This window comes from Dendrobates tinctorius, unplaced genomic scaffold (genome assembly GCF_039654945.1).
Source record: "Dendrobates tinctorius isolate UK_male_01 unplaced genomic scaffold, ASM3965494v1 ptg000020l, whole genome shotgun sequence".
In the NCBI taxonomy this organism is placed as follows: domain Eukaryota; kingdom Metazoa; phylum Chordata; class Amphibia; order Anura; family Dendrobatidae; genus Dendrobates; species Dendrobates tinctorius.
In genome coordinates, this window is record NW_027361688.1 from 28,575,525 (window position 1) to 28,594,338 (window position 18,814).

The window sequence follows — 18,814 nt, forward strand, 5'->3', positions numbered from 1 at the left end:
TAGTACAGCTTGTAAACATGTTTTGTAGCCAGACAAGATTATGCCAATTCTTGCTTGAGGGATTTTCATTAATTCTTCCTTGGAAAATTCTTCAAGTTTTGTGAGATTCCTTTGTCATCTTGCATCCTTTGCTATTTTGAGGGCTAGCCACAGATTTTCAATGATGTCCAGATCAGGGGACTGTGAGGGCCATTGTAAAACCTTCAGCTTGAGCCTTTTGAGGTCATTTATTGTGGATTTTGACGTGTGTTTAGGATCATTATCCATATGTAGAAGCCTTCCTCTTTTCATCTTCAGCTTTTTTACAGATGGTGTTATGTTTGCAACAAGAATTTGTTGAAATTTCATTGAATCCATTCTTCTCTATACCTGTGAATTGTTCCCTGTGCCATTGGCTGCAGCACAATCCCAAAGCATGACTGATGCCCTACATGCTTATTCCTTGGCAAAATTCTGTGCCCTTTTTTCTCCACACATACCTTTTGACCACTGGGCCAAAGAGTTCAACTTTAAGTTCATCGGTTTACATGACTTGTTTCCAAAATGCATTATGCGTGTTTAGATGTTCCTTTGCATACTTCTGACGCTGAATTTTATGGTGAGGATGCATGAGAGGTTTTCTTCTGATGACTCTTCCATGGAGGCCATATTGTTGCAGGTATCTCTGAACAGTAGAACAATGTACCACAACTCCAGAGTCTGCTAAATGTTTCTGAAGGTGTTTTGCAGTCAAGCAGGGGTTCTGAATTGCCTCTTCAGCAATCTTAACAGCAGCTCTCACTGAAATTTTGCTTGGTCTTCCAGACTTTATCTTGACCTCCACTGTTCCTGTTAACTGCCATTTTTATTACATTTGGAACTGAGGATAGGGCAACACTTTACTATCTACTTATAGATGTGTCCTGCTTTGTGGCCTCCACCATTTTCATTTTCAGAGTGATAGGCAGCTGCTTAGAAGAACCCAAGGCTACTGTTTTTTGGCACAAGGTTAGTGGAGACTGGGTTTTTATAAAGATGGGAAATTTTCATCACCTGGCCTTCATAAGGATGATGGTGAACAAGCCATAAAGCTAACAGGCTAATAAAGGTCTGAACCCTTGATCAAAGTTTTCTGAGCACCCAAATCTCCAAGGGTGTCCAAACTTTTGCTTCACTCATTTTCCTTTTTGTAAATTTTAAAATGTAAAAGATAAACATATATATACATTTTTGCTTAAAATACAAAGGAAATGTGTCATCTTTAACTTTAGACCTTTCTGAGATCATTACATCTTCAACTTGCTTTAAGGGAAGGCGCCGCAATTTGTCTTTCGTATTAAAAATGGTTGTTTATATAAACAATTATTTTTCATACAAAATAAATTTTTTTAACTTTATATTTTTTTGATTTTTAATTATTTTTACAGCCACTGGCGCTGCCATTTTGCTTTGCAGGAGTGTAAGAGACACTTGCACTCTGCAAATATGCCTGCCCTGGTTGAGGGGCTGTTATTTATCCATTGTACGGGTTGCAGCGGGGGGGGGATTCAGCGGGTTCGGTGGAACCGGTTGTTAAAAAAGCAGCCGGTTCCCCGAACCGGGGAGATCCAGAGCCGCGATCCGGTCCTCTGATGTTGCTGGCGGCGCTGCCTGCAGGCAAGGAGCAGAGGAGGACTCTTGCTCTGCTTCCTGCCGGATACCGCGCGCGCATTGATACTTGACGTGCTGCTCTCTGTCTGCTGACTACTGGACAAAGCAGCACACCCCGGCGGCCCCCACTGCCCGTGCACTGATTCCTGCGGTGCAGTGCGGCTATAATTGGCGGGTAACTAGACTCTGGAGCTCGCTGGACTGGACTCAGGAGTTACCCGCCGCTGTGGCTGCCCAGTGAGCTGAGCGCCTGAGCCTGGACAGGAGGACACTAGTCTGTGTGTGGTGACCGTGGCCCGCCTGCCTCACCGCGGGATTATTTACTTCAGACTTCAGTTCAACTTCAGCCTGTGGTACACACAGGCCAACACCAGGTCAGTTGTATATGTGCAGTGCTGCTGCTTATTGGGGACCTGTGCTGTGCAGTGCTGCCTATTAGGGACGTGTGTGCCTGCCTATTGGGGGCCTGTGCTGCCTACTAGGGACCTGTGCTGCCTACTAGGGACCTGTGCTGCCTAATGGGGACCTGTGCCTGCCTATTGGGGACCTGTGCCTGCCTATTGGGGACCTGTGCCTGCCTATTGGGGACCTGTTCTGCCTCTTGGGGACATGTGCTGCCTATAGGGAACAGTGCTGCCTATTGGGGACCTGTGCCTGCCTTTTGGGGACTTGTGCTGCCTATAGGGAACAATGCTGCCTATTGGGGACCTGTGCTGCCTCTTGGGGATGTTTGCTGCCTATAGGGAACAATGCTGCCTATTGGGGACCTGTGCTGCCAATTAGGGAACAATGCTGCCTATTGGGGACATGTGCTGCCTATTAGGGAACAATGCTGACTATTGGGGACCTGTGCCTGCCTATTAGAGAACAATGCTGCCTATTGGGGACCTGTGCCTGCCTATTAGGGAACAATGCTGCCTATTGGGGACCTGTGCTGCCTATTAGGGAACAATGCTGCCTATTGGGGACATGTGCTGCCTAATAGGGAACAATGCTGCCTATTGGGGACCTGTGCCTGCCTATTAGAGAACAATGCTGCCTATTGGGGACCTGTGCCTGCCTATTAGGGAACAATGCTGCCTATTGGGGACCTGTGCTGCCTATTAGGGAACAATGCTGCCTATTGGGGACATGTGCTGCCTATTAGGGAACAATGCTGCCTATTGGGGACCTGTGCCTGCCTATTTGAGAACAATGCTGCCTATTGGGGACCTGTGCTGCCTATTAGGGAACAATGCTGCCTATTGGGGACCTGTGCTGCCTATTAGGGAACAATGCTGCCTATTGGGGACCTGTGCTGCCTATAGGGAACAATGCTGCCTATTGGGTACCTGTGCTGCCTATTAGGGAACAATGCTGCCTTTTGGGGACCTGTGCCTGCCTATTAGGGAACAATGCTGCCTATTGGGGACCTGTGCTGCCTATTAGGGAACAATGCTGCCTATTGGGGACATGTGCTGCCTATTAGGGAACAATGCTGCCTATTGGGGACCTGTGCCTGCCTATTAGAGAACAATGCTGCCTATTGGGGACCTGTGCTGCTTATTAGGGAACAATGCTGCCTATTGGGGACCTGTGCTGCCTATTAGGGAACAATGCTGCCTATTGGGGACCTGTGCTGCCTATAGGGAACAGTGCTGCCTATTGGGTACCTGTGCTGCCTATTAGGGAACAATGCTGCCTTTTGGGGACCTGTGCTGCCTATTAGGGAACAATGCTGCCTATTGGGGACCTGTGCTGCCTATTGGGGGCCTGTGCTGCCTATTAGGGAACAATGCTGCCTATTGGGGACCTGTGCTGCCTATTAGGGAACAATGCTGCCTTTTGGGGACCTGTGCTGCCTATTAGGGAACAATGCTGCCTATTGGGGACATGTGCTGCCTATTAGGGAACAATGCTGCATATTGGGGACCTGTGCCTGCCTATTAGAGAACAATGCTGCCTATTGGGGACCTGTGCTGCCTATTAGGGAACAATGCTGCCTATTGGGGACATGTGCTGCCTATTAGGGAACAATGCTGCCTATTGGGGACCTGTGCCTGCCTATTAGAGAACAATGCTGCCTATTGGGGACCTGTGCCTGCCTATTAGGGAACAATGCTGCCTATTGGGGACCTGTGCTGCCTATTAGGGAACAATGCTGCCTATTGGGGACCTGTGCTGCCTATTAGGGAACAATGCTGCCTATTGGGGACCTGTGCCTGCCTATTAAGGAACAATGCTGCCTATTGGGGACCTGTGCTGCCTATTAGGGAACAATGCTGCCTATTGGGGACCTGTGCTGCCTATTAGGGAACAATGCTGCCTATTGGGGACCTGTGCTGCCTATTAGGGAACAATGCTGCCTATTGGGGACCTGTGCCTGCCTATTAAGGAACAATGCTGCCTATTGGGGACCTGTGCTGCCTATTAGGGAACAATGCTGCCTATTGGGGACCTGTGCTGCCTATTAGGGAACAATGCTGCCTATTGGGGACCTGTGCCTGCCTATTAGGGAACAATGCTGCCTATTGGGGACCTGTGCTGCCTATTAGGGAACAATGCTGTCTATTGGGGACCTGTGCTGCCTATTGGGGACTTGTGCCTGCCTATTGGGGATTTGGCACTTTGTAGTTCGGATGTGATTTTATAAGTACTATACATTAATAAATTATTATTACTCGGTCGATTCTACTTGTGGTTGTGATATTTTCATGAACCATCTTTTTGTGGTGTTCTAGTTGTGGAAATATGCCAATTTAACCCTGCAATTAAAATCATCATTGTTCTGACTGCTGAGCCGTGTATCTAATCCTATCCTGTGTGATACTGACTGCTGAGCCATGTATCTAATCCTATCCTGTGTGATACTGACTGCTGAGCCGTGTATCTAATCCTATCCTGTGTGATACTGACTGCTGAGCCGTGTATCTAATCCTATCCTGTGTGATACTGACTGCTGAGCCGTGTATCTAATCCTATCCTGTGTGATACTGACTGCTGAGCCGTGTATCTAATCCTATACTGTGTGATACTGACTGCTGAGCCGTGTATCTAATCCTCTCCTGTGTGATACTGACTGCTGAGCTGTGTATCTAATCCTATCCTGTGTGATACTGACTGCTGAGCTGTGTATCTAATCCTATCCTGTGTGATACTGACTGCTGAGCCGTGTATCTAATCCTATCCTGTGTGATACTGACTGCTGAGCCGTGTATCTAATCCTATCCTGTGTGATACTGACTGCTGAGCCGTGTATCTAATCCTATCCTGTGTGATACTGACTGCTGAGCCGTGTATCTAATCCTATCCTGTGTGATACTGACTGCTGAGCCGTGTATCTAATCCTATCCTGTGTGATACTGACTGCTGAGCCGTGTATCTAATCCTCTCCTGTGTGATACTGACTGCTGAGCTGTGTATCTAATCCTATCCTGTGTGATACTGACTGCTGAGCTGTGTATCTAATCCTATCCTGTGTGATACTGACTACTGAGCCGTGTATCTAATCCTATCCTGTGTGATACTGACTGCTGAGCTGTGTATCTAATCCTCTCCTGTGTGATACTGACTGCAGAGTCGTGTATCTAATCCTCTCCTGTGTGATACTGACTGCTGAGCCGTGTATCTGATCCTATCCTGTTTGATACTGCTGAGCCGTGTATCTAATCCTCTCCTGTGTGATACTGCTGAGCCGTGTATCTAATCCTCTCCTGTGTGATACTGCTGAGCCGTGTATCTAATCCTATCCTGTGTGATACTGACTGCTGAGCCGTGTATCTAATCCTATCCTGTGTGATACTGACTGCTGAGCCGTGTATCTAATCCTATCCTGTGTGATACTGACTGCTGAGCCGTGTATCTGATCCTATCCTGTGTGATACTGCTGAGCCGTGTATCTGATCCTATCCTGTGTGATACTGACTGCTGAGCCGTGTATCTAATCCTCTCCTGTGTGATACTGACTGCTGAGCTGTGTATCTAATCCTCCCCTGTGTGATACTGACTGCTGAGCTGTGTATCTAATCCTCCCCTGTGTGATACTGACTGCGGAGCTGTGTATCTAATCCTATCCTGTGATACTGCCTGCTGAGCTGTGTATCTAATCCTATCCTGTGATACTGACTGCTGAGCCGTGTATCTAATCCTATCCTGTGTGCTACTGTCTGCTGAGCCGTGTATCTAATCCTCTCCTGTGTGATACTGACTGCTGAGCCGTGTATCTAATCCTCTCCTGTGTGATACTGACTGCTGAGCCGTGTATCTAATCCTCCTGTGTGATACTGACTGCTGAGCTGTGTATCTAATCCTATCCTGTGTGATACTGACTGCTGAGTCGTGTATCTAATCCTCTCCTGTGTGATACTGACTGCTGAGCCGTGTATCTGATCCTATCCTGTTTGATACTGCTGAGCCGTGTATCTAATCCTCTCCTGTGTGATACTGCTGAGCCGTGTATCTAATCCTCTCCTGTATGATACTGCTGAGCCATGTATCTAATCCTATCCTGTGTGATACTGACTGCTGAGCCGTGTATCTAATCCTATCCTGTGTGATACTGACTGCTGAGCCGTGTATCTAATCCTATCCTGTGTGATACTGACTGTTGAGCCGTGTATCTGATCCTATCCTGTGTGATACTGACTGCTGAGCCGTGTATCTAATCCTATCCTGTGTGATACTGACTGCTGAGCCGTGTATCTAATCCTATCCTGTGTGATACTGACTGTTGAGCCGTGTATCTGATCCTATCCTGTGTGATACTGCTGAGCCGTGTATCTGATCCTATCCTGTGTGATACTGACTGCTGAGCCGTGAAAAAAGAGGGGGAGAAGCCAGCGCTGCTTGTGGTCAGAACGTAATACATAAAGTGTGAAAACACACATTGGTTTCTATCTGTATTCAAAAATGAGACATTTAGCAAAAAATTGATCAATTGTTTGAGCTACCCCGCCACGTCAAGGCAGTCTCGTATGGGGAGTCCTACTCTACGTTTTTTATGTTCGCTGTGCCATTGCGGCCTCCTAAATGTATAAAAGCAAGACCTCATTACATGCACACTGTACCTCAAGCATTTCAAAATCGTTCCTATGGCACCAGAGGACAAGCGCAGATAAAGGTTAGCCAGGTCCATGCAGACATTTCAGGTCCAACCTCCACACTGCCTGACCAGCACCACAGATACTGACTGCTGCTGAGCCGTGTATCTAATCCTCCTGTGTGATACTGACTGCTGAGCTGTGTATCTAATCCTATCCTGTGTGATAGTCTGCTGAGCTATGTATCTAATCCTATCCTGTGATACTGCCTGCTGAGCTGTGTATCTAATCCAATCCTATGTGCTACTGTCTGCTGAGCTGTGTATCTAATCCTATCCTGTGTGATACTGTCTGCTGAGCCATGTATCTAATCCAATCCTATGTGCTACTGTCTGCTGAGCTGTGTATCTAATCCTATCCTGTGTGATACTGACCGCTGAGCCGTATATCTAATCCTATTCTGTGTGATACTGACTGCTGAGCTGTGTATCTAATTCAATCCTGTGTGATATTGACTGCTGAGCTGTGTATCTAATCCTATCCTGTGCGATACTGACTGCTGCGCCGTGTATCTAATCCTATCCTGTGATACTGACTGCTGAGCCGTGTATCTAATCCTATTGTGTGATACTGACTGCTGAGCTGTGTATCTAATCCAATCCTGTGATACTGTCTGCTGAGCCGTGTATCTAATCCTATCCTGTGTGTTACTGACTGCTGAGCCGTGTATCTAATCCTATCCTGTGACTGTCTGCTGAGCCATGTATCTAATCCTATCCTGTGTGATACTGACTGCTGAGATGTGTATCTAATCCTATCCTATGTGATACTGTCTGCTGAGCCATGTATCTAATCCTATCCTGTGTGATACTGTCTGCTGGGCCGTGTATCTAATCCTCTCCTGTGTGATGCTGATTGCTGAGCCGTGTGCACATACCCTAATGGTGCTGATCGCAGAGAGCCCGGTGAGGGAAGGGGTGGATAGCAAAGTGTAATGGCATAATATCTACTCCACAAGTAGTAATGTCACTGCCATCCCGCTCTGCCTGGTCTCTCTCCCCAGGTGTGCTCTCCATTCCCCCTGTGCCTGGTCTCTCTCCCCATGTGTGCTCTCCATTCCCCCTGTGCCTGGTCTCTCTCCCCATGTGTGCTCTCCATTCCCCCTGTGCCTGGCCTCTCTCCCCATGTGTGCTCTCTTGTCCCCCCTGTACCTGGTCTCTCCTCATGTGTGCTCTCTATACCCTGTGTGATCATCCCCCTGTACCTGGTTTCTCTCCCCATGTGTGCTCTTACCCCTTTGTGCCTGGTCTCTCTCCCCATGTGTTCTCTTATCCCTCTGTGCCTGGTCTCTCTCCCCATGTGTACTCTCCACCCCCCTGTGCTTGGTCTCTCCCCATGTCTGCTCTCCATACCCTTGTTCCTGGTCTCTCTCCCCATGTGTGCTCTCCATCCCCCTGTGCCTGGTTTCTCTACCTCCTATGCACTTATGTCCCCCCTGGGTGTCTCCCCATGGGTTGCTCTCCCTCCTATGCACTCCTCCTTCCCCTTCATGTCTGTGTTATACAGCGAGCAGCACCAACTAACAGAATCCTCGCTGCCTGCCATCCTCGGTGACTGTCTACTTGTCAGTAACTTTACAGTCACCAACAAAATGGCTGCTCCCTGTGTTCCTAGATGTCATCCTTTCTTATCCCTTAGCAAACACCCAGAAGGGGAGGAGAGGAGTGACATCACACCCATGTCAGCAGATTCCGCCCATAATTACTTCAGTGCGGTAATGTGAGCTAGTTGTACACTAGGTTTTTGTAAAATTTCAGTAGCGGCTCCCCCTAGTGTATAATAGTGGAAATACCAAATCTTTTAAAATTATTTTTCATATTTTACTAAATTATAAACAAATGATAATATTTTTTAAGAAAATGTCAACATTAATTCTTTACATTTTTTTAATTGCTGAAAAAATTTTTTTTTTGATGGCACCTTCCCTTTAACTTTCCACAATAACGTTGATTTTGACCAGGGGTGCCCAAACTTTTACATGCTGATGTGTGTATATATATATTTAAATATATTCAAATCTTGTGCCAGTGCAGAGCTGTGTGATGTACCTCCCCCTCCTTTTCTACAATTTAATGCTCGAGTTAAACTCAGGAAGATGGAAAACCTAGGCGTAATGTAACAGGATTCGCTCAGCTGATATTTTACTTTCTGCGGCTGAAGATAACAACAGAGAAATCACATTAGTTGTAGTTTCCTGCTTCCGAGTATTGCACAATCTCCAATCATTTACCGCTGTGCTAATTCAATTCGATAGTGATCGGATGTAATAGCTGTATTATCATAAAATGTAACAAGTAGGAAATATTGATGAATTGAAGGAAATAAGTTCAGGTTTCTTGCAGCACTGAAGGTCTAATTTAAGGTCACTGTCTTATATTTACCTGCCGCCGTCTTCACCTTTTTTCGGCGCCATTTTGTTACCGCAGCTTCTTACTGGGCGGAAGTCACAGGATACGTCACAAGATCTCAATGCAAGTATGAGAGGTAGAACGAGGCTCGCATGGACTTGTATTGAGCAGTGACCTCCGACGCGCTCCATGAAATACGGCAGTGATCCGACCGGTCACAAACTGCCGGAGACCGAAGGGCGTCATTTTTTAATATGGTGTAAATGCCACCGTTGTCCGGCATTTTGTTTTTCTTTTGTTCTCGTGTTTCTTTAATTCCTGAGATATGACTTCCTCTTCCCTGTATACAAATCTAATGTTTGTAAGCCAAGTGGTTGCGGTCATCACCTCTTCTATGGGGACATCTTCTTGAGGACCACGGCCAGTTTTCAAACCAGGCCTAAAAGAGCATGTTCCTAAGGATATGGGCACATGATGTCTTTTTCAGGTGGAGAAACAAGTTCATTCTTCAGGCGGCTTCGTTTGGCAATGTCAAAACGCCATTTCCGTGCACATATTCCGTTTTATGCCATGTTTTTTGTCATCTTCAGGTTTTGTCAACCCCATAGTTTGACAGAAAAGACATGTTCATTCTTCAGGCGCCTTCCTAGTAAAGTCGCCATAGGCGAGGCTACTGCAAGAATGGGCACGAAACTGAACTGCCGACGTTACCCCGAAGCGGACTCAACTAGGAAAATTAGGCAGTGCGCCGGCATCTGACAGCCGCCGTGTGCACATGGCCTAAAGCTGTTCGTGAAGAGCTTTTTATTCCGGATGTGCTCTTTGCAGCTTTTGTACAGTGCCTAGTTTGGAGAGGTTTTCTTCAATGCCCACTTCATAAAAGTGACATGCATTTTTTTCATCGACTTTGTCTTTTCAGGATAAAAAAAAAAAACTGAAAAAAACTCATAGGAACAGTGGAAGAAGATTTTCCATGAAAATTAAGAGGAAAAGTTTTCTATGTGTTTTTTAGAGGAATTTTGAAGAGAATTTGCCCCCAAATCCTGACAAGTGGTATAATATTATAGGATGGTGCTGGCATCACTGAGCTCTTCACCACCAACCATTCTGTAACATGTTAGTAGAGGGAGATGGCATGGTGAGGGCCTGGAGGTTATATATTAGGGGCGAGTGGCCAGATGCTATACACCGGAGTGAAGGGCTGTATGTTATACGCTGGGGGTGAGGGGCCAGATGCTGTATACTGAGGACGAGAGTCCGGATGTTATACATTGGAGGTGAGAAGCCGGATGTTATACGCTGGGGGTGAGGGGCTAGATGTATGCTGAGGGCGGGGGTCCGGATGTTATACTCTTGGGTGAAAAGTGGATTGATGTTATACATAGGGGGCGAGGGGCTAAATGTTACACACTGGAGGTGAGGGTCCAGATGTTATACCCCTGGGTGAAAAGTGGATGGATGTTATACACACCGGTGGACAAATGTCTGGATGTTATACACCGAGGGCGAGAAGCCGGATATTGTACACTTGAGGTGAGGGGCCAGATGCTATACACCGGGGTGAAGGGCTGTATGTTATACGCTGGGGGTGAGGGGCCAGATGCTGTACACTGAGGGCAGGGGTTTGGATGTTATACCCTTGGGTGAAAAGTGGATGGATGTTATACATAGGGGGCACGGGGCTAAATGTTACACACTGGAGGTGAAGGGCCAGATGTTATACCCTTGGGTGAAGAGTGGTTGGATGTTATACACCGGAGGCGATAAGCCGGATGTTTTACACTGGAAGTGAGGGGCCAGATGTTATACTCTGGGTGAAAAGTGGATGGATGTTATACACGGGGGGCGAGGGGCTAGAAATCTGGGTCAAATAATTAACATGGTGAACTGATTCCTCAAGGACAATTTTCTTTACAGTTAGTTTTAGGCTATGTGCACACACTGCGGATTCACCAGCGGATTTTTCAGTGTGGATCCGCAGGTAAAGCCGCAGGTAAATTGACCTGCGGATTGGCTAGCGTTTTTCCCCTGCGGTTTTACCTGCAGATTATCAAGCAGTTTTCCCCTGCGGTTTGACACTTGGACAATGGAATAGGTGTCAAACCGCAGCGGAATCCGCAGAAAGAATTGACATGTCAATTCTTTCTGCGGATTTAAAGCCGCAGCTTTTCCGCAGTGAAAAAACTGCAGCATGTGCAGTGGATTGTAAATCCCATAGACTTACATGGTACTGTACACTGTCTGCGGATCCGCAGAGGCCAAATCCAATGCCGATCCGCAGCAGAATCCGCAGCGTGTGCACATAGTCTTAGGGGTTTTTTTGCCTCATTTGTCCTAGACAATGCAAATGATAAGTTCCTTTGTGAAGTGTTTGGAAGAAGAGGATCACAAAATTATGATATATTTCTATATATACTTTTATTCTTAAAGATCAACTCAAACCAGGGTATACCAAGCCAAGAGGAGATGTAAGGAAGGACACATCTGTGGGATCATCATTTCATATTCAGTTCAATTTTGGTAGCAGGAAGGTCTGGAAGGATCACAAAGTGCACAGATATTGCCCCGCTGCTGCCAGAACACATTAGGACTCATCCAATCAAAACTTTTATTCAATTAGTTTACAAAGTGTTTTTTTTAAAGTGAATCTGTTAGTTGGTGTTTGCTATATAATCTGAGATCAGCACGATGTAGGGGAAAAGACCCTGATTCCAGGGATGGGTCACTTCGTAGGCTGTGTTGCTTTTCAGTAACAGGAGATTATCACTAAAGGACTAGGTGCTCATGCCTCCTAGTCCAACTCCTCCCCCACTACTGATTAGCAGCTCTGTGTCACCATACATTGTACACAGAAAGCGGCCAATCAGAGGAATGGGCGGGGTTATACACAGCTCAGCATTCCGCGAGAAGTGCAGCAGAGAAAACTGTGACTCTGTCATAACTGCTGCACCCAGTAAACTAAGTGATACATCATTGGAATCAGGGTCTCTGCCCCTACATTGCGTTGCTCTCGGATTACACAGCAAAAACCTACTGACGTATTCCCTTTAAGGCATCAAAGACTATTAGTACATCATGGTGCCATTTAGAAAAAAACTGAAAAATTTTGAATTAAATTTGCTTCCAATTTTACAAAAAATTTGGATGCACGAGAATCTAAATTTCATCAGATTCATTGCTCTCTTGTACTATTGAGAAAGAGCGTACAGGCAGTAGAGGTGGACAATGAATCTTCTACGGGGATATATACCAATATTCCAGTTCAGTCCGATCTCGGCCTTTACTATTGGAAGCGGAACTTCCCTTCTCCAGAGAAACTGCATTGCTGTAACCAAAATGGAAGAAGGGTTCTGGCCCATGGGTGATGGAGGGGTGTGAAGGAGAAACACATCCCTTTTGTCGCTTTTGTTATGGTGCCTCATCTCTCCCACGAATACACCTCTAATGATACAATCTAGTGTTAAAGGAGGCATCCAAGGAAGATCATTTCTTCACACAACCACTGGTCAAAGGATGCTGTGCACCCTTGTTCTTGGATCTCAAAAACTGTCATTATTTTTTATGCATTTTTGAGTTAATTAACCATAAATAAAGTCTTCATATTTAAATGTACACATGTCTTTTTCCTTATCCTTTCCTCTTGGCTTGAGAATATCCCGAGAAGAATTATTCAAAATGACTAGCTTTGAAATAAAATAAAAATCACGATTTTGTGATACTCTAACAGGAGATGTTTATACTTTACGTGTTCATATGTGACCACCTGGTGGTTATAATGTGAATTGCAGCCAGTCAAGAATTTTGATAGCATCTTGTCATAATGTATTACCTTTGCGTCGTGAGAAATTGCACTCCTCATCAACATTTCGGTAAGGATGGACATACTTTCCCATAGTACCCAATATTTTGATGATAAAGGCAATATCCTTAATTTGGGCAATTCATCTTGTATCCAAATTTCTCTTCTTTGATTGACAGCTCTGACTTTACCGGAACCAGAAAAGGACAGAAATAGATGGAAAATAAGTAGATGAAAGGTGCACTCAACTCTTTGACCACGCCGAGGGGGCGCCGAGCACGTGTGCTTTGTTTGAACAGTCGTTTTGTGCTTATAGATTCCTTTTAAAATTAATGATGTTCTGCTGTCTGAAATAATTAGCTGTTCCCCCAGTAAATCAGCTCACACAGAAACACTGCGAAGGGAGACAGACAGAATGGTCTCAGGTCGCTGATAGCTAGAGATGCTTTTTTAGACCAGACGGCTCTTAATGAGCCGAGATCATTTGGTGAATGGTTGATTGTGTAGCAGTCATTTTGCTGGCTGTAATGAGAACACTGGCCGCCTCCAGGGCTGTGAACCTGTTTGTCTCTGATAAAAAAGCAGTAAATGCAGGAAATAACTATTAGTTTGCTCCATTCTTTAGCCTGTAGTTATATCACCGTTGCGCCCTGTACACACTGAACTTTGATTCCCCTTCCTGGCAGCCAGTGGCGTATGGCTAATGGGGCTTGCTATGACACCTATGAGTCGGGGGTTGTTCCAGTGCCAGCACCGGCAACGAACTCCCTCAGCCCCGGATGGCACTTTTGACTGTATTGGCATCCTGGTTGCCGATACATTTGAAAGCAATGGAACAGGGAACTGTCAGCTCGCATTGTCCCTACGTATGAGCTCTGGTGTCTCAGCGCAGTGGGCGCAATAACGCCCCTACTAGGGATGAGCGAGTAGTGAAGTATTCGGATTCGCTGTACTCGCTACTAGTACCTCCTAATACTCGGGTACTCGTAGCGAGTCCAATGTGAGTCTATGGGAAATGCGAGTAATGGGCGGGGACTTGCCGGGCTGTGCGGGACTCTGCTGGGCTGTGCAGGGACTGTGCGGAATATTGCAAGGCGAGTAGTGAAATACTCGGACTCGCTGTACTCCTTACTAGTACCTCCTAATACTCGGGTACTCGTAACGAGTCCAATGTAAGTCTATGGGAAATGCGAGTAATGGGCGGGGACTGTGCCGGGCTGTGCGGGACTCTGCTGGGCTGTGCAGGGACTATGCCGGTACTGTGCAGGGACTGTGCCGGAACTGTGCAGGGACTGTGCGGAATATTGCAAGGCGAGTAGTGAAATACTCGGACTCGCTGTACTCCTTACTAGTACCTCCTAATACTCGGGTACTCGTAACGAGTCCAATGTAAGTCTATGGGAAATGCGAGTAATGGGCGGGGACTGTGCAGGACTGTGCGGAGCTGTGCGGGACTCTGCGAGACTCTGCTGGGCTATGCAGGGACTGTGCCGATACTGTGCGGGGACTGTGCGGAACATTGCAAGGCGAGTAGTGAAATACTCGCCAGGATTCGCGAACCGCATTACTCGCCGAGTACCGAATCCTAACGAGTATACTCGCTCATCCCTAGCCCCTACCAGAGTTGAGCGAATTTGTTCGGGTTCCCTCTTATTCAGCAAGCTAAAGCGCTTACCGAATAAGCTGCAGTGGGAACCCGGCTTCCAGGATCGCGCCGGCTGATCAGATGATCGGCCCCCCCAGATGCAAGTGTCGCGGCTGTGTCACAGCACATGCATGGAGAGCCTGTTTGTTGGGTATATAATATGATGACTGCAATATATTAAGCTTTGATGGGAGGAGGGATTCTTTAATGAAACTCTACTGGAAAACTGATTTTCAGTCCCAAATAGATGAATTCAACTCAAAAACACAAATTGTCCTCAAAGAAGGACAACCCCTTTCAGGATTAAATCGGTCAAAGCAAAGAGCTACCAAAAGTGCAACTCTCATTCTAAAAGACTAACACCCCCCCGGGCACCTTATCCCCACAGAGACTACAACCTGACGAAGCTCTCCTCTGAGGGGCCTCAATAGATGGACACAACAGTTTTAGCGTCAATTACCAGATCATTACGTCTCATCCAGATCTTCCTAGTAAATTAGTAGAATTCACGGACTGCATACTCTCCATATTTATCATTGCATTTTCCCAGATATTGCTGCACAAAGAGTGAGAAGTTCGAGGATCTCATCTTATTGCGTACAGTCTTATGAAATTATTAAGGGGTTAATCGAATTTAAAGGAAAGGCTCACTAGTAATATTTATTTTTAGACAATAACTTTATTACAGGTATTCCTGCTTGTAAGATCCTCAGCGATCAACTGTGATCTGTGGCAGAAGCTGGTAACAAGTAGTATTTATTTTCCCTGCAGTGCCACCACAGGAAAAATGGAGCATTACACATTTTAGGTCCTCCAAAGCAAAAGATCATCTTTGGGGGTGCATTGGTCTTTTTTCTGCATCTTAAGGCATTGTTACTATTTTATTATATAAAATGTATATCATATGACCTGACTTTCTAAACTACTTTTCCATGAATGGTTCATTCATTTTTTTTTTCTTGGCTTTCAATATACTGAAGCCTGGACTCATATTTTACTTGTCAAAAGAGTGGCATCTTTCTTTTGTTATATGACCGATTGCTTGCCTTTATGTCACATTGTAAAAAAAAAATTGTAGGTCAGCCGTTTCAAGGATTTTACATTTCATCACTTTGTCTTGTTCAGCTCAGGGGCGATCATTCACTGGGAGCTGACAAAATGTCTGTTAACATCCAGAGACCATCACGGAAATCAGTCACAAAAATGCTGTGTAAGTATCAAGAGACATTTACTATTGTGCGGTGGGTTCAATGGAGACGAATGGAAAATGTTGTCTTCGGTATGAAACCAACAAAAGAAAATGTTCTATTTGCAAACAATATTTATTTGTGACGATATTAATCATTCGATAAAGTTTGTTTTTATGTGCCCTAATTTCTCTGAAATGAAACCCCCTAAGCCTATGTTCACACATTGCCTTTTTTTCAGCTTTGTTTCTGCAAATTTTCAGCTGCGTTTTACAGTACCAGTATTTCAGAAATCTCATGCACACAGCTTGTTTTTTTTATTCTCAGTATTTTGTTAAAACCTTGATTTTGGCAGAACGCAGCATGTCACTTCTTTCAGCATTTCTTCAGCTTTTTTCACCCATTGAAAGCAATGGGTGGTGCAATAAAAAGCTGTAAAAACGCTGAAAAAACGCAGGCATAAGTTTTTGCTTTTTTATTGTGCCAAAGCCAGACAAAGTAGAATCAGATCTTTTTTATGCACTAAACGTTATCATCATGTACAAGAGACAAATGTTGCATGGAAAAAAAACATACCAAGAACGCAATACAAAACACAACAAAAACTAAGCAATAACTGCTTTTTCTTGCAACAAGTTTCTTACTGCCAAGAGAGCAGTAAAACAGCATAAAAAATGCAATGTGTGAACATAGCCTAAAACAATGCCCAATATTTAAGCAGCATTAAAATCACAAGAGAGCGACTCATTGGGAATTAGTTTCCATAAGGTGTCAAAAATGGTGGCACCTTCATGATATACAGCCTATCCGATAGACTCCAGGAGGCCTCAGTTGTGTACACTTTCGTCCCACCACCACAGCCCTCTGTTAGGTCCTCCCCACAGTTTCCTCACAATGTCCTCTTCGGATCTTCTGGAGTTATTACGTTACGTTGCAAGCCTAGTAAAGATGCAGTAAGAGTCGAAGAAGTGCGTTGACCCCGTAGTGCTGAAGAGACGACAGGGACAGTGGTACAGGCCAGAGGCAAATTTTGAGGGTTTTTTTTTCAGGATATGTACTTTTTAGAGACCCCAAAGCATAAGGAATATTTGATTTATTGTGAATGACTTCTATGCCAATAGAATTTCATGGCCAAATTCAAGCTCAATTCCAAATCTGAATTTTAGTAGAATCACTCATCACTAGTCAACAGATTTTACAGAACAAATTATGAATAATTAGATCTTTGAACTAATGAGGCTGGTTTTCTCACTGTGAAAATCCATTTCAGAATGACTGTATAATCCTTTTCGAAAGTCTGAACTCAATCTCTTCCTTCCTAGCCTGATTGACGACTCCTCAGTGTCCCTCCTTCCTGCTGAAATCTCACACTGCTCAATATAAGCCGCAGTTGTCAGCCAGACTGGGTGGACAGATAATGAATATACGCTTTGACTCGTTAGATCTTTAGCTGAACAATTAAAATGTTCTTCTAAAATATCACAATTATACACCCTTTCTAACATGGATTTGCAGAGTAGTTACACCAATCTTCCTCTCTCACAGTGAATGTCCATGTATAACATTCCGGTGCATTCAGATATTAATCTAAACCCTACTCTTCTTTCTGTACTAATATCAGTCTTTTTTGACAGTTGTCTTAGTCACGGTCTTCGGCATCTGTTGGGCTCCCTTCCACGTGGATCGACTTTTTTTCAGTTTTATCGTGAACTGGACTGAACCTCTCGCCAATGTGTTTAATCTCATCCATGTTGTTTCTGGTAAGATTCATCGCATACATTTAATTCGAATTTATGCATAAGTAAATTTGCATCATTTGCCTACATGATGTTAAATGGTAATTGGAACCGGCTCGCTTTCATCAACTTCCATTCATTATCGGCTTTGACTTGGGTTGCCGGTATTCTTGGAACGATTATGGAATCGAGAGACGAGATAACATATGGAGTAAAGGCAAAATATGAACGCGAGAAGGTGAGCTACAGAAATGTGTAGAGAGAGCTTAGAAATATAGCCTAAATGTCTTAAAAGTCACTTTCTCTATACTTTGCCCAGCTGGCCCATTTGGCATCACGTAGCTCATGGTATGAGTAAGATCTCATTCAGACGTCTATATTTCACGGTCAAGTCCTATCCTTATTTTTCATGAATAGCACTCTTACCTACAGTAGCGAGTGGCGCCATTCACACGTCCATGATCTTCCACAGACCGAACGGTTCGTGCAAATTGGAGGAGACATTTTGATACGAGAGGCGGATCACTCACACTGTCCGGATACTCCAGTGTTGCTGGTGAGAACAGGCGGTCAGTTGCAGTCACATGCCAACTAGACGTACTCATCCTCTCTCAATAGAAGTGCAGTGAGAGAGGAGGAGCATGTCTAGTCGGAATGTGAGCCGAAGTATGCCAATCACATACCGTATATGCAGTCACATGACCCCCTGCTCACGCCGGCAGTGCTGGAGAATCTTGGCAGTGTGCGATGTGCACACTGTAAGGATTCAAAAGTCTGTAGTCACAAAGAGTGACTGCAGACTTTTATTCTAAACCTAGACAACCCTTTAAGCCCAAATAAGCATTACCAGACTTATAACTTAGAACCCTCTTAGAGTGTTTAGCTCGTTGGAATCTGAACATCAAGGACGACCTACTTTTTGTCCTTTAGGACTATAAATTGCTCTCCTTAGGCCTCTTTCACACTTCAGTTATTTGCATCAGTTACAATCCGCCAAAAAGGCGGAAAAGCGGATCCGTTCTCAACTGATGGCACAGGATCCGTTTTCCTGAAAATGAGGAAATTTAAAGGAAACGTGCTGGCCGGGAGAGAGAGAGAGAGAATTGAGGATCCGTTTTTTTCAAAACCTGGCGGATTGTGACTGATTGTAAAAAACTGAAGTGTGAAAGAGGCCTTACTCGACCCTGGGTGTCCTCCTTTAATTCACACAGCTGCGTTCACTTTTTCTTCCCACAGTGAACGTCCCCCAGGGTTTCCTATAGGTACAAATCTATAGGTAAATTCATCCCTGCTCATAATTTTCCAATTGTTTGTAGAAAAATCAGCTTTTTTTTCTGTGTTTTTCATATTATTGTACCATTTCCAAAGTCACTGCACTGTAACTACATTTAA

At 45.0% G+C, this 18,814-nt stretch overlaps 1 protein-coding gene across 1 annotated transcript in view; it reads left to right on the plus strand.

Annotated features, from left to right (window-relative positions):
• NMUR2 (neuromedin U receptor 2) overlaps positions 1 to 18,814 on the plus strand; it is a 52,654-nt gene that overhangs the window by 12,804 nt on the left and 21,036 nt on the right. Inside the window, exons 2-3 of the mRNA XM_073567923.1 lie at positions 15,625 to 15,709; positions 17,321 to 17,446. Of these exons, the coding sequence (XP_073424024.1) occupies positions 15,625 to 15,709; positions 17,321 to 17,446 (211 nt within the window). The remainder of the gene's footprint in view (positions 1 to 15,624; positions 15,710 to 17,320; positions 17,447 to 18,814) is intronic.